This window comes from Camellia sinensis, unplaced genomic scaffold (genome assembly GCF_055761805.1).
Source record: "Camellia sinensis isolate YWXY unplaced genomic scaffold, ASM5576180v1 Unanchor3, whole genome shotgun sequence".
NCBI lineage: Eukaryota > Viridiplantae > Streptophyta > Magnoliopsida > Ericales > Theaceae > Camellia > Camellia sinensis.
Window position 1 is genome coordinate 15,537,060 of NW_028129178.1, and position 17,102 is coordinate 15,554,161.

Below are 17,102 nucleotides of genomic sequence, written 5' to 3' on the forward strand. Positions count from 1 at the left end.
TATAAGATTTTTACTAGGCAATTGTGCTCATCCCTTGTTGTTTCATTTTTTTTTACAGGAAGAGAATTCGGATTGATTGGTTGCAGGGTTAAGAAGTTCATGTATCTTTTTTGGGTAATTCCATAGTAGATGTGAAAGAAATGAATTTTGCACATTGACGTTTATAATTATTTATTTGTAATTTTGTAGCAGAAGCTTGGCATGTATTATTATTATTGTTGTATTCATTATGAGAGAGAATATGTACTATTGTGTTTATATTACTTAAGGGTAATGGATATTTGTATTAAAAAAAAAGGACCTAAATTACAGGCTTTTGGTAATGTTTTCGAGTAATTAAAATTTGGGATGTGACAGCTTCTCCTCAACACCTTGTTATAGATAGGCTTGTGATATTTTTGTATTGCATAAAATCATGTTTTAAAGGGGAATCTGTGAAAAACATGTAAATGTGGGTTAGGGTTTTGAATCCAAGGAATAAATCTTATGTTTTAATGTTGATTATGATAAATTGATGACAATAGAATATAATTATGATAATTAAAATCAAAAGCCTTAATTTTGTCTATTTAATCATGTTGAGAAATAAGGTTAATTGCTAATATCATGAATTCTTTGAATCATATTAATTATTATGATAAAAGATGCGACATGAAAATAGGAACAAGAAATGGATTAAGTTATGTGTTTAACATGATGGTGGTTAATGTTTATATATGGTGAGTAAATGATCAACGGTCATGATTTTGAAAGAGTTATAATGTAAGATCAAAGTGTTGATTTTCACCTTCTCTTCACTTATATTGCAAGATCTAGGATGTATTCTTTGTAAAAATGAGTGAAATCAAAGGTTTGAGACTAGGGTTTTTCGGGAATGGAGGAAAGAGAGAAAGGAAAAGAAAATTTTTAGAGAAAATAGGCAAAAAGTTGATTTTTGATTGGCTGAATCCGAATTGACCTCTAAAACAGTCAATCATGCGCTCGAGCGGTGTGAGAACGAAGACTGCTCAAGCGGTAACTCCATCGCTCGAGCGGAGAACTCATTCTCCTATAATCTCAAATGTCACAACCCAAACCTGTCCTTATGAGTTTAGACTGTAACCAACTAGTAATCTCGAATTACTTGGCCTCAAAGACAGAATTAACAAAAATATTTTAATAATAAATGGGCCAAAAGTGGAAGCAGACTAACAACTTTTGTCCAATGAGCTGTGCATATATAGCATATCATAAACATCTCATTTAGTTAATAACTCACATCCATTCATACACAAAAGATACTACAAAACCAGGACCATACAAAACTTAAAACTTATGTACAGACATGGCCAAACATGACCAATAAAACGAAACAAAAGGCGAAAAGCAAAGGCCTTATGCATGAGGCATCTTGGGCTAACTCCACAAAACTCAATAATTCTTTCACAAACTCACTGGGGCTGGACATCTCATTGCTCACCTACATACATATAAATATGGAGTGAGCTATAGCCTAGTGAATAGCATCAGAGTAAAGAGGTTATATGAATGAGTTCTATATACATAAGTAAAACCATAAAGTAACCTCAATACGTAACAGAACGACCTCAAGTCCAATACACGACAGAACGACCTCGGGTCCAATGTATAACAGAGAATAGAGCAGAAAACAGAGCAGAGCAGACAGTGGCAAAAAGAGACAACCTAGGTTCCAATTCAACACAACTATATAAAACGGCCTCCGACTTAATACATAGCAAAACAACCTTAGATCCAACATGAACAGAGATATAGAATGACCTTAGGTCTGATAGATACATTTACAAATAACATTCCGATCAGACAGATAAAAGACTCATTCATACTTTCAAAATTATCAGTACAAAAAAACTTACCACATTGTTATGGTAAAAAAATAACATAGGAGAAAATATCTTTACTAAGATATTACTCACCTTGAGTAGGTTGATGTTCTTCCACAACGTTCGAACCTACACATTACATATAAGCATACACATTGAAATATATTGTTTGAACCGAATAATTCATCTACTATTTTCTAATCCAATTATTCATGATGGTTTCTTACTTGTTAGTTCCTTAATGAGTCATAATTCATGCCTAGGAATGCTCAGAAGAAGATGAGAATGAAGATGCGAACACAAAACAACATCCCAAAATGTGTTGAAAATGACATGATCGCTCAAGCCACCAAATGGCCGCTCGAGCAGACTGCATGGATTTCAAAAATATTGGGAAGGTTTGAAGTTGGCTCAAGCCAACACTCTATCGCTCAAGCAGTCTGATAACATACAAAGGGTTCGCTTGAGCCACCTTTTGGTCTCTCGATCGATCTGTAAAGACTGCAAAACTACTGGGAGCCCACGAAGTTCACTAGAGTTACTAGACGGTCGCTCGAGCGGTCAGCAAAATTTATGGGTACCAAGCTCAACAAAAATGGCTTCTAACAACTCTTCAAAACTTGGGGGTCTTGCATGGTTTGTTCAAATGCATGGAATAGTTTTAGAAAACTCAAATACAAGACCTTTGAAACATCCTTTATTCAAATCTTCATCAATTTGTCAAAGATTTGAACCAAAATCCATGCATGCAAGAATTTCTAACTCTTCTCTCTTATTCTTCAAAAAAATATGCAGTGGTGCTTATAAATTCATGAGTTTCTGAAACAATATACAATATATGAACTCACATGCATGCAAAGGCTTCAAAACTCATACTCAAAATGATGAAATCAAAGGTTAACTACTAAGAATGTACATGCAACTCATCTTCATGCTCAAAAATCCATTTTTTTATAACTCTTATGAAAGTAGCTCAATAACTTGATGAAATCATGACGCATAGAGGATTTACTACAGAAATTGTGTTCAAGATTCTTACCTAGAGCTTCGATTTCAAAAAATATGAGATGATCCTCCTTAGTTTCTTTAATCTCTAGCACAAAAATGGGTTTTTCTCTCTAAAACAAGTCTTCAACTCTCACTCTCTTTCTAACTTGAGCTCTCAACACAAGGAGCCAATGATGAACTCAATAAAACCAAAGGAATAATACAACATTCCCTCAACTCAGCAGAATATACATACACACACTCTCACATCTTGACTCTCTTACACAAGATACACAACTCTTCCAAAGCTTCCAGCACAACACACACTCAAGGATTTTAATCCTCTACACCCAACATTACAAAATTCCCATCTCATACTACACTTAATTAGATGTTGAATCATAAATAGGATTAAATTAGATACTAATCATGTATTATCTTATATCATCTTAATTAAACACAAGTAGCCTTAATTAATCAAGGTTAGTACACAACTCAGTTAACCAAAAATAGTTCCAATTAAGGCTCAATTTAATCACATGCGATTTTACTAAACTAAATCAATTTCTAATAAAACTTCTCAGATGGTTTCAAAAATTCCATTTAGTCTATCCATATGCTCAGTTTCAGTTTCTAAAAACATTTTGGCTATCAATTTCAGATTTAGAGTAGAAATCATGGTAGATAATTTCCAAGTCTGACAGATATGCACAAATTAATCACAAGGCACATATCACAATTAATAAATAACACATAAGTAAATGAATATAATCATGATATGTATGTTGAGGTTATTACATCAGACTTGTAAAGGAAAATATTGGTTGCCTCAATTCACCGCTCGAGCGGTAACTCCACCGCTCAAGCAGCACTTTTTTTTTTTTGGGGAAAGTAAGTCATAAAATAAAGACAGTAAAATGTACAAGTTTACAAGGGGCATACCCCAGGTACGCCCTACAACAAATAATAGACGAACAAAAACATCACAAAACTACCACTGGACATCCTACAACATAAACATAAATATAAAAAACAGAACCCCACTTTGCCCATATATCCTTTTTGTCTCCAAGTAACCCCTATCATCAAAGATAATAGATGGAAACTTGGGGTGGATATATGGGCAAATAAACAAACACACACCATAGACGTATAAAACATAACAGAGAACACTCAATACAAATGTAACTAACTAAAAACCCAACAAGACCAATCGAAAAATGATAGCCGCCCCCGCTTGCTCCCAGTCTCTACCTCGGATGAAAGCATGGAATCCAATAAGCATCTCGCTTCTCATAGCCGTGACATCCTAGCCACTCAACCAAAGCCATGACGAAGGAAAATATCTATCCCATGAAGGATCCTGGCTGAGTCACATGAAGCCTGCATAGTTAATCACCATAATCCACGGTCTTGAGAAGTTTAGTGGAAAAAAGCAATAGCCCCGCTACAACAAACCAATACATAGCCAATCAAAACATGAGAGCAATCATCACATCCCCCAGTCCCTTCCTTGGTAGATCACAAGCCTCAAACCCCACGGCAGTGTCCCCATTACTCCATGTCAGGCGTGGCAATATAATCAATTAGGATGGGTCACATGAAGACAAGAAGCAACCAGAAAACCGGTAGCTATCCTCCCGCTCATCTCCCAGTCTCTAACTAGGCTAGTTATCGAACCACTATTCCCCATAGCAGTGACTCCCCAATCACTCTTGGCGGAGATGGCTCGAAACCACCCTCGTATCGAGTCACATGAGGATCACACGATCAATCATCATGAAATAACCGACTACAAAAGGTCCCCTGCATTGTGGCTAAACAAAAATACATGGGCTGAAAAATGCGCCGAAAACTGCGGCAAGCACCAACACAAAACACACTTACTCAAAATTGTGAACCCGTGGGTCAAACAAGGGGCCCACAAAAACATACCCACGGTTTGGGCCTTAACAAATCCACCAGCCAAACCCAATAAAAAAGAAAAACACGTGGGCCACAGTGAGTTGTCTGAAAGATTTACAATATTAAATAAGCTCACACGTGGCCCACCAACAAAATAACCCACGGCCTAACAAACTTGCACCAGCCCAAATCAATAGCAAAAACCGTAGAGCCCACCACCTCAGCACATGCACTGGATACAACTATCCAAAAATATATAGAATATATAAATATAATATATATAAAGATGAATAGACAATTACCCATCCCAACAAGCAACACAGTGTCCTAGAGAACAGACAGGTCTGCACGCCGACCACTTTCACACGGCACCACACCCGTGGTCACTCGCACCAAAGAGCGTGGTGCTCAAACCCTTTACCACCCGACTAACTCCTCCATGAGCAGCAGCGACAATGCATCAAATCACATCCCAGCACTGTATAACACAACCAGCTCACGACGTCGTCAACCAGCGTTGGCCGGCTGAATAGAATTTGCACCGGAGCTGGACCACCTTCCGTCGTTGTAGCATATAACCAACCCAAAAACAACATTGGCAAACTCACGTGTCCAGCTGCACCTAACACGTCAATACCGTGCGTGTGAAACACGCTTCTTCACTGCACAATCTATCAGAAGCAACCATGGTTGAAAGATAGACGAATACACCAGTCCACCGGACCTAGACGAACAAACCAGAGAGAACACTCTCGCCGTCGACACAACACATGCAGTTCCACCAGACCAGTTCCATGTCCCTCAACACAGTAGCAACGATGCTAGTAGTCCAGAACTAGCCCAGAACTGCCGGCGACATGCCACAAAATAAAATACCAGCAATCGGAAAAAAAAACAACGACGCTGGCTCCACAAACCAAAGACACCACCGGCCAGAAAATGAACGGAGGCACCAATCCAGGTCTCATGTTGATCACCTTCAACCGGACGGACTCCAAACCTCTTCAAACTCTCTTCACCAAAGCGAGATAAAAACCCAACCGTGGCAAAACAGAGCAACTCACCCACTGCCATAATAAAACCATATCCCCAGACTCTGACTTCATCTTCTACACAGATACAGAGCTCCATCTAACGGCTCAAGCTAGCCGGGGCATCAGACCAACTTACAACGTTACAGGCCCACCTCCCAAACTCAAGCAGCACTTTATTTCTCCAAAACTATTATAATGCTTTTGGATTCTTTGACACAGATTATATGTCAACTCAACTCAACTCAAGGAAATGTTTGTGGTTTATTTGACACATATTGAAGAGCCTTCTCCACTAATGGTATCTAATTGAGCTCATTAGTTGTTGAGGCTCACTAGTTGCTATGTATTTCATCATTATAGAACAAAAAAAAAGAAAGAAAGAGAGAGCAATAAATGATAGGCATACTCCAAAATTCATCTTAAGCATTTGTAAAAAAGGCAATGCTATTATATGTAAGTTATAATATTTATGGAGTTGATTATCACAAATGTCATAACTCAATTTGTTGGGAGTCAAAATTTAAAATATTCATAAGGTATAACTAAAAAACTTTTGAATCATAACCAAAATAATGTCATAATCAACATTATAATGAGTCATGACTAACACTCCAATAAATTATAACTAAAAATTACAAAAATCATAACTAGAGATGCATATGTATATACTATAAATTTTCCAAGGGGTGTCTCATTCGGTTCCTTGGTTGGAACGCCGACTACTTGTGGTTTTGCATAGTTGGCTGACCTGTTTGGTTGATTCTGATGTTTTGGCATTTTTAGATTTTGTGGAGGATTTGACTTGTTAATATGTTGAGCCTCTGCGGTTTCTAGTTTGTATTCTTTGCATTTTCTTGATGCTTTTCTTATAAAGTTTAGTTATTTATCAAAAAAAAAAAAAAAAAAATTCCTTTGTAAAATATCTTTACCCTCTTTAACGAAGTGCATGACCAACAATCAGTAGTAGTTTGGATGCAATTCTTTAGTAATTTTTAAAATTTTCAATTTTATTTTATTTTATTTTTGTTAATTTTAGTTTGGATTTTGATAAAAAGGTTGCAAGGCCACCTAAAAACTTGTAGAAAGTATTTATTGTTCATTGAAAGTGTGAACATTCGCACTATAAAAAAAATCACATTATTTTTATTTAGAACAAGTGTAAAGTTTATTTATTTATTTTTTAATTGTTGCATTTCAAATATGTGAAATTTCACATTATTAGAAATTTAAATTTAAAATTTTTCAATTTAGAAACTATATGAAATTTTAAAAATGTGAAATTCCGAAAGTTATACATTTTCATTCAAAAAGTGTTTTTTTTTTTAAAAAAATAATTTTATATTCAATTGAGATATTTTTTTGATAGATCTTATCAAATAGTTTTCAAAAATATAAATTTTATCAAAAATAAAGGTAACGGCCCAAATACTACTTGAAGTAACAAGGTTTAGGCAATATTTGGTCAATGATCAAGTAAGGAAAAATTGGTCTATAACCAATTATATATATGTTTTGTGCTATTAATTGTAAGATTAAAAAATTCATCAATTTTTTTAGATAGTCATTGGAATTTAAACTGAATAATAAAATTTGTAACAAAATAATAAAATGTGAGTTTCATGAATCAATAACTCAAATATTATATTATAATTCATCTGATCAAATAAGGCAACTATAAGAATTAAATTATTTAAATTAAAATAATAGAGATTAAAATAAAATTTAAATCAAATTAGAAGGATAAAAAGTGCAATTTCATCTGATCAAATAAGGCAGCTATAAGAATTAAATTATTTAAATTAAAATAATAGAGATTAAAATAAAATTTAAATCAAATTAGAAGGACAAAAAGTGTAATTAACAATTGTATTTATTTGATATATATATATATATATATAAACATTATCATCAGCCGTTTTGTCTAAAGCCCTTCTAAAGCCTCCGCGCATCTCATGCTTTTTATTGGTTAAGGGTTTAGGGTTTAAACGATCACTTGCCTCAAAACCCTAGAACGTGTTTGGTTGCTTAGAAAAATTTCAGGTAAAATGGCACGACCTTCCAAGAAAATTTCAAACAAGAAATCTGAGCAGAAATTCCAGAAGCCATCTAAGAAATCATTCAAGCCCACAAGAAAAACAGACGAAACACAAGTATTGGCTATGCAACTCCAAGACGACGTCCCTGACTTCCCCAGAGCCACAGCCAGAGGTGGTTCGTATATATATATATATATATTACGTGTATGTATGTATGTATGGTTTTAAATTTGTTTGTTGTTTTGTATGTGTTATTATTATTAGGTGGAAGAAGTTCACTTGGGAAAGAAGTCGATGAAGTTGATGGCGATGATGTTGATATGGAGTTTGAATCAGGAGAGAGGGAGTTGAATAATAATAATTATAAGAATAAGAATAAAAGGCTACAAAAGCGAAATCATTCAGCAGAAGAGGATGATTTGGGTTCTCTTTTTGGTGATGGCATTTCTGGAAAATTACCTAGGTTTGCCAATAAGATCACCTTGAAGGTAAATATTTGTTAGATAATTGATTGTTTGTGTTTTAAGTTATTATATGTATGGAGATAGATTATTCTATCATTAGTGTGTACTATGGTTGGTTCTCTCGGTTGCTATGCTATTGTTGACCCATCCTTGAATCATTATTATAATAGGGTTTTGATGTATAATTCATTCAAGTTTTCTTTTGTATTGTTGCTGCGACATCTGTTCTAAATGTCTGATTTTCCTAGTTTAGGAACTGGATACTCGAGTTATATGCTGAAAACAACAATGTGGTTTCGCAAGAAAACAAACAAACAAAAAAAATGGAGAGTAAGCGGGGGAATAAAAGAGGAAATGCTTGAAAAGAAACAAGATTGTTGAGTAATGACTCAAACAATTTACAAGTTTGATTAGAGTTAGCCGATAAAACTGCGTAACTACAAAGCTGAATAGGGAATTCACTGGGTGATGGAAGTAATAAGATGGTTGGTAACAGCCGTATTTAGGTGCTAATAATGCTATTTCATTAAACTAAATTAAGTTACTGTATTTCCAGACTTGGTGAATTTTTGTTTAGTTGTTTGACAGGCCGAAAAACTGAAATCTGAGGACCTATACATCTGCAATCTTGCCTTCACAATACTGAACTGACAATGTTTCAGCTTCATTCTCAGTTTGATCTATGAATTTAAGGTGCTTACATTCCTTGAAAAAGGTACAAATAACAAGGGTGGGTTAACTTAGTTGGTTACCCTGGTACATTTCTATTTGGGAGGTTAGGGGGTCAATTCTTGCATTGAGCAAGGACTGATAATTTCTTCCCGCTCTTTCGTAATATTGTTCTCTTCTTCCCCAATATGGGGTATGTTTGTAGGTTGGTTGGTTGGTTGGTTAGGCTACTTGTTTCTTTCCTATTATAGGGGCTCTTCACTAGATTAGTTGTGGGGCTTCTATTCTATAGTTGTTGGACTATGTTTGCCCCTGATATAATTCACTTCATATTGAAAAATTCTCTCTATCAATTGACCCAAAAAAAGAAAAAAGAAAGAAGGGGGGAATGTTATATACATAGACATGTACATCCGTATGACTTGATCAAACTCAATCCATGTAAAATTTTAATTAATATATATTAAAGGGTGAATGAACCATGACCATAAAATACTGAATACAAGGAGAGCTTAATTTCTAAAATTAAAGTTCTACTTGAGCTAAAATGGGAAAATAAAATTTACAAGTCTGAGCCAGGTGGTTAGATTTTGTATTTCTTCCTTTAACTTGCCCCTGATTTCATGTGAAGTTAATGGACTACCCCGATGGAAGTTGTTGGATCAACTTGACTGTCTAAGGTCTGCTAAACGTGTCAGCTGTGAGTCTTGTGACTACTTTTGCTATGCCCACTTGTTTTCTTCCTGATCATACTTTCTCCAACCCTACTTGTTTTCTTCCTGATCATACTTTCTCCAACCCTGATCATAATGTTATGATTTACTGTATAGACCTTGTCCTGTCATACGATTTCATTTTCCCTTCTCTCGTTCCATATGTGAATGTTATCTATTATACTTCTTATTATTATTTTTTTTTGTGTATTTTTTTTTCTTTATTTCTCTCTATTGAGACTGGGCAACCTGAGAATAGTACAGTGTGTGTAAACTTTATTTTGAAGATTTTAATAAAAATTGCATGAAATTTCAATAAAAGCCTAATATTGTTTTCAAAAATTCTTGTAATTATTGGTACTGCTACTTTTGTATTTCTAGCTTATCTACACTTTGAAGTTAACTTCATAGATGCCATCTGTTAATAATTTAGCATCTTAATTTTGGATATATTTTTTTTCCACATTAATTTGCTGTCTAATTTAAAGTTATGCTTTCTTTGTGCATTCCTAGAATATTTCTCCTGGAATGAAGCTTTGGGGAGTCATTGCTGAAGTAAATGAGAAAGATATCGTAATTAGTCTTCCAGGGGGCTTGCGTGGATTAGTTCGTGCAAGTGAAGCATTTGATCCTATTTCAGATAATAAAGTGAAGGTGGTGACTTGCTTCTTCTATAAAGAATATCCAAATAGTTCTTCCCTTGACATTTATTTTCTGTCTTTGTGCCATTATTATTCTACTGCTTTTGAACTAATTTTTCTCATTTAGATTTTCCCCCTCCTTCCTTACGTTTATGTGTGCTTAAAATTGTTTGTTTTCATAATTTCAGTGTAAGAAGGTTTTATTTTCTATTATCTCAGGATGTGGAGACTAATTTTCTTTCTAGCATTTATCATGTTGGGCAACTGGTTTCTTGCATTGTACTGCAATTGGGTGATGATAAGAAAGAGAAGGGGAAACGAAAGATCTGGCTTTCTTTGCGTCTTGCTTTGTTGCATAAGACCTTAACCTTGGATGTTATTCAAGAAGGAATGGTATGCATTTTTTCAAATGTTTCATTGAAGATTTAATTTTTCTTTTTGCAAGAAAATGACTCTGATACTAATATGATACTTTCTTCTTATTTTTGGTTCCTTCCTGTTTTCATTCAACTTTTTTTGACCACAATCCTATAACAAATGAATATTAATTTTAATAATGATAAATGTTACTAGTGAAAGGAAGAGGTGTAATAAATATTTTGTGATGAGATATTGAAATTTGATATTTTGTGAGTCGAGACATGTCACTTAAGACTAACGATGTCTTAACCTTAAGCCTAGGGCTTACAGTCAATTAGTAAGGTACTTCCAATATGCTTATGTAAACATGCTCAATATGCTCCTCTCTTGCGCGTCGCCTCTCTTGCTCTCGATGCCATGCTCGATGCCTTTTGTTTGGTGGTGGAGTGATTTTTTACTATAGTGTGTTTCACCTATGCTGCGTCCCCCCTTTTCCCCCAATGGCATCCAATGCTCTTACACTAGCCTAGGGACCTCTCTGGTAGAGTTTGTTCCACGATTACAGGGCAGTTGAGTGTGACCCTATGACCCTATGCAATACCTCTCAGGTCATGTGACTTGGTGGCTAGAATTAAAGGTTGATTAAGATGCTCGCTCCACTCTCCCTCGAGGGACTTGCGCTTTTGCTTGACTTAGAGAGCGAAAGAGATAGATCTCCAAAAGGAGATGACTCATACCAAGATAAAGGCATGCTAGGAAGCATAGATACGGATACGAGATATGGATACGACACGATACGGATACGGCGATACGACAAAATCTAAAAAAATAGGATACCGGTATGGCTAGGATACGTTTGTGAAAAATATATTTTTTAAAATTATTAATAGTGAGTTACACATAAACTAAAGAACGTTGAGAAATCATAATGTAATTTTATAATGCAAAATATTAACTTTTAAGAATTTTGTTTTAATTTAAGCTAGTAGCTTGTTTACTTCTTAAATTTTTAATAGGTTTTGCAAATATTTCATTTCAAGATCAAGTTTAATATATTTATATTACAATAATAGAACAATTCACAATTTGTCCCTATGCTTTTTCCTTTGACACTAGTGAAAAATATTGTATTCAAGTTTACTTGCTTATTTATTTATTGATAATTAATTTTACCATTGTTATATTATCTTGTTAATTCTTACTTTCTATGTTGTTATAGGGGACATGCATGAAATAATTAGGATACATTAGTTTGATAAATTCTATTATTTAACTCACTATACTCTTCTTATCGAAGAACTTAACAAAGTATTAGAAAAATATTTTTATATTTATACTTGCAATTATATTATATTATATTACTATGCAAGAAATGTTACAATTCTAATTTCATAAAACAAGTAAACATGACTTGAAGTATCCGATACTTCAAAATTAAGTATCCGATACTCCAAAATTAATGAAAAAATAAAAAAGAAGTATTCGATACTTTTAATAAGTATCCGATACGTATCCGCGAGTATCCAAGGAGTATCGGTATCTGATACGGATACAATACGGATATGTCACCCTATTTGAAGTATCCGTGCTTCATAGAAGGCATGTGATGTGCTTTGTAAACATCTGAAATCTGTGTATTGGTGATTTGGTGGTCCTAGTAGTTGAGGTCCCACTATTAATGAGGTGCTAGGATAGACAAAGGCAAACCACCTGTATCTTGTACCCACTTAGGCATATGTCCTTGCTTTTTTGTGATGTAGAATCAGTGCAAATTGCACTCTACTAAGAGGAGTGACTCTTGTTCTCAAATGTATAGCAACAAAAAAAGTGCATGTGACTCTTTCGGTTAGTTTTAAAAGGCTAGATGAGTGAAAAGATACGAGGATTTTAGGGTTTTAAAAGTGAAACAAAGGGTTGGGTTTTGAGATTGAAAAATACGAGTTTTGGGGATTGGTTTGGGCTTGTTCCTACCTTGTGAACAATATCCAAAAAATAGGAATACATGTTTATTTTGCAGTTCTTTATAGGGTTGCACTTGTGATGTGAGATGTTTGAGGGTTAAAGTGCTTTAAATAAATCTGGTTTTTGGAATCACTTTTACAAGCCTTTGACATCGCACCTAGAGTTTGATTGCCACCACACCCTCTAGCTTGGCCGCCCTCTCCTCTAATTTCTTGCTTAGCTCCACAGCTTCTAGCTTTGCCTTCTCATCTGACGCAATAGAAGTCTTAGGCCAAGATGCGGGGGTCCTCTTGGAATCCTCTAAAGTAGTCAGATCATCAATGATATGCATCCTTTGTACACATTGAAGAAGACAGTCAATTAGTTGCTAACAAGGGAGAGGAAAGACTTAAATATGTACAAAAACACATTTCCACGTTTAGCATTTGGGCTATTCCCTTCATTATGTGGTTTCTTGAAGGAATGTTGTGGTTGGCCATGTCAAGTGGAAGAAGAAGATTTTCGACAGATCGAAAGCCATCTCTCGCGAATTTACAACGGAGTTAGTGGTATTGATCAGTCGGCCAGTATGCATCAAAGGCTGTTCCCACAGCTCGAGCAACTCTTTCGTTCCTTGCTCTTCAATGTGGCATCAACTAGTTCTTTGCTAGTCTCCTTATGCCTCTTCCAGGACCTCTCGGTTTGGGGAGGGGGGGGGGGACTTGTTCAGTTCAACCTCAGAATAAAATAAACGTTCTTCTCCCTCAGATAAATTTCTAAACAAGCCTCTCATACTACCTAGTCTAAGGAAAGGCAAGAGAGCTGTTCCTTGTGTAGATGTGGAATTGAGCACTTTGGTCTCCAAATCAAGCATCACTCTTTGCTTCAGCATGGTTATCTCCCTAGACAGTGCTATTGGGAGCTTGGCTCGAAGAACGGGTTGGAACAAAAGAAGAGGCACTTGTGTCTAATCGAGTTGATGCTCGTCTTTATGCTCAGGAGACTCTTGAAGATAATTAGTACTTTAACTTTCTTTGTGATAGTAAACCTATAGATTTGTATGTAACCGAGCAACTCTAGAGCTGAACGTTTTTTGTATTGAAATGTGGCTTTGATTGCTTCTACGTTCTCCGTTGTCGGCTGCCTCTTGTGTCAACTAGGACCTGAAAGGGGAACCAAACGAGTGACTTAGGCAAAATAATCAAGAATTTGAGATCAAAGGAGAGGTCAGTCCAAGACTTGGATGGCTATCGATTAGTGGTAGCCTCTCTGTTTGGTCCTTAGTATCGGCTGAAAACTCCCAATTTCTCCTAACTTGAAGGAAGTCATCATTGTGCTTGTCCTTTATCAAAGAGCTTGGTAACTAGGTGCAACTCGGCCAACCAGACACACAAGTAATATGTAGCTCGGCCGACCAAACACACAAATAATATGTGCTATAATCCTTGTTGTGGAATAAACCATTGCAATGAAAGATGTCTCAGATTTCAAGGTTAAGTCTGAGCTTGTGATTAAGGGTTGAGATTCCACAGACTATCCTAATGACATTAATAGAGACTTGCATCGAGGTAAGCATGACTTGATGGAAAAGCTGATGCAACGAAGCGTCTAATAAGAATCTAAGGCTGCCTTCAACAATGGATGCTATGGGGAAGGCGACTGTTGATTTGGTCCCCATCTGTTTAGCATCCATCTTTGCCAATGATAATGTGACGTCATTGGCAACACTGTACTCATGATGGAATCGCACCATAGCAGTGAGAGTATCCACCTTACTCCGAAACTTGTCCATGGCGTTGAAACCTCACAAAGCATGGAAATAATAAACGGCGGGGAAATCATGGCAATAGTCACTAGAATCAATGGCGGACATCGGGAGAAACCAGAACAGTATTGGAAATCAAAGCAACTAAGTGGGACTAGGAATCAAAGCTAGTGAGGAAGGACGACTTACAACAGATGGGCTCAAAGTTGGGGCTGGAACAGGCTCGTTGGAGGGGAATGATGGAATTGGAGTAAACAGAATCTGCGAGAGAGCACTCTAGATCATTAGGAAGGGGAAGACCTTATTGGAAGGAAGATGTAGTACTCATAGCTTTTGAACTAGAAGGGACATCCAAGTGTATTGGGAAACCAAAGGGTGTTGTTTAGTACTATCATTACTTGTTGGGGAAGATGAAAAATACAACGGATCATGTCACATTGAGCAAATCAAGCGGTTAAGGACAGGTTGGCTTTGCCAATTGAAAAGCGCCACGTGTGCACAAGCAGTACACAAACGGATATTTGTGTCTGACCAGGGGGATGACTGAGCTAAGGAGGTAGACACTTAATATCACAAGGAGATTGCCCCTGAAGTAAGCTTCCACTTCACTAAGTACCGGTGTTTTAAAAGGCGCGCGAGTTGCAATGAGGAGCAACCTTGCGCTTCTAACAGGTCAAGGCGAGGTGTAATATGCAAGGTGCAGCTTAGGTGTTGAGGTGAGGGCTTTTTTTTTGAGGCGTGAGGTGTGGGCTCTTTTTTGAGGCGCAAGATGTGAGCTCATACCTATTTTTCTACTCCAATTGTTGATTAAGTGCTTTTTTTGTGGGAATACCCACAGGGATTCAAAACTTTTCAATATAAAATGACAAAACGTGGTCAAAAGAGAGCGAAAAGTGATAAAAGATTGAATGTTATGCTTTATATCTTTCGTTGGATATTATATTTCTAGTTTTTAGATTATTGAATGTTATGTTTAAAGATTATTGGAAATGGTTATGATTTTTGAAATTCTGTATATATTAGTTATGTTGAAAAGTTTGCCAATTTTATAATTTTGCTTTTCTTCTACTACTTGCGCTTCGCTTTGGTGAGGCGCGCACCTTGCCTCGTGCCTTGTGCTTAGGCTATAGGAGACCTTGTCGCCTCGGTGCGCCTAGAGCCTTTTAAAACACTGCTAAGTACAAGTGAAAGCTAAGGGGCAAATGAAGGTGGTTAATATGACCGAGGCAAGGCCTAGATTGGGCCGAACTCGTCACATGGGTCAAGCCCAACTAGCCTGCGTATGTGGTTAGATAAGGGCATAGGCCAAGTACACGAGATGGGCCAAACCTAGTCTAGCACCCTTGGACTGAGCCGAGCTTTGGGCTAGGGCTAGATACCGTATATTGGAATTAGGGTTGTGCGTCGAGAATGTTAGAGTTGGTCCAGCCACTATTTGGGCCAAGATAGGCAATGACCGAGCATCTGTAACTGGATCAGACCACTAAGATCATCATATTGGCTAAGCACAGAGTGGCTAGTGTGGAAGAGCTTGACCGTACAACTAAGGGAGCACTCCCAGAGAGGGCTACCTTTTGGACTAAGTAACAAGGCCTTGTCCTTGGACTCAACTTAAGGTTGTAACAGAGGAATACATGTCATCAAAATCCCCAGGTGCTGGATTAAACAATTGGGGAAGAATCTTGCATCACATAATAGGTGAGCTCACATGAAGGATGTGCCTAACAGCATTGTGGTTCCCCCACTTAGGAATGATGATGACTAGTGAGAATTGTGGTAACCCTAGTCCTAGTGTTGTGAAAGGCGCACTTAGGCTTAGGGCGCAACTAGTGTCTTGAAGGGATCCAAGGCGAGGCACGTTAAATGAGTTGCGCGCCTTGGCCAGGTGGTGAAAGGCGCAAGGTGCGAGCCTAAGAGGGCTTTTTTTGTTTTTATTTTTGTTTCTGATGCTGATCTAACGGCTCTGATCTGTGTTCAAAAGGCTCCAACCCATAGGATTACAACTCATACAATATAACTCAACTCAAATCAGTCAACAGCTTAAATCCCTAATCTATTGAAGAAATCTGTGTCGTCTCTTCCTCTGGGCTCGTTTCTCTCGACTTCGACTTCGACTTCGAAATCTTGAGGTTAGTTCTTCTTCTTCTTCGTTAGTTGCTGTTAGGTGATTCAATTCAATTTGATTCGACTTTTTTTTTTTTTTTTTTTCCCTTGTTCTTTTTCTTCGTTGGTTGCTAGGTGACTCATTTTTTCTCTCCTCCTCCTCCTCCCTCCCCTTCTACTTTGTTGCTCTCTGTTTTTTTCTTTTTCGACTTCGACTTTCTCTCTCTCTCTTCTTCTTCTTCTTCCTCCTCTTTGCTCTATGTTTTTTTCTTTTTCCAGCTTCTTCGACTCTCTTTCTCTCTTCCCTGCTTCTTTGCTGGGCAGGGTTCTTCTTTCTCTTCTTTTCTGTCTATTGCTGGGTTGGGTTTTTTTTCCTGTCTTTTTTTTTTTTGCTTCTCTGTTACATGGAATAATGTAAAACGAGAATAACAACTATTTGTATAAGCAAGCACATGTCTTCTTTTTTTATTCTATGGTTTGAGAATTATTCGATAATTTGCCTTGGTTACTTTCTTCTTCTTCTTTTATTTAGTTTTTATTTTTTTATTTTTTTATTTTTTTAATAATTTGTCTTAGTACTAGTATGAGTCATTAGTCTATGTTAATTTATTTATTTTTTACTAAGACTGCGTGCCTTGCTTCA

General features: G+C 36.5%; 1 protein-coding gene across 1 annotated transcript in view; it reads left to right on the plus strand.

Moving 5' to 3' along the window:
• The first annotated feature begins 7,681 nt into the window (after positions 1-7,681).
• Positions 7,682-17,102, plus strand: part of LOC114259953 (rRNA biogenesis protein RRP5) — an 85,333-nt gene continuing 75,912 nt past the window's right edge. The window contains 4 exon segments of the mRNA XM_082912350.1: positions 7,682-7,978; positions 8,068-8,291; positions 10,163-10,303; positions 10,510-10,683. Coding sequence (XP_082768476.1) covers positions 7,813-7,978; positions 8,068-8,291; positions 10,163-10,303; positions 10,510-10,683 — 705 coding nt within the window. The 5' untranslated portion in view covers positions 7,682-7,812.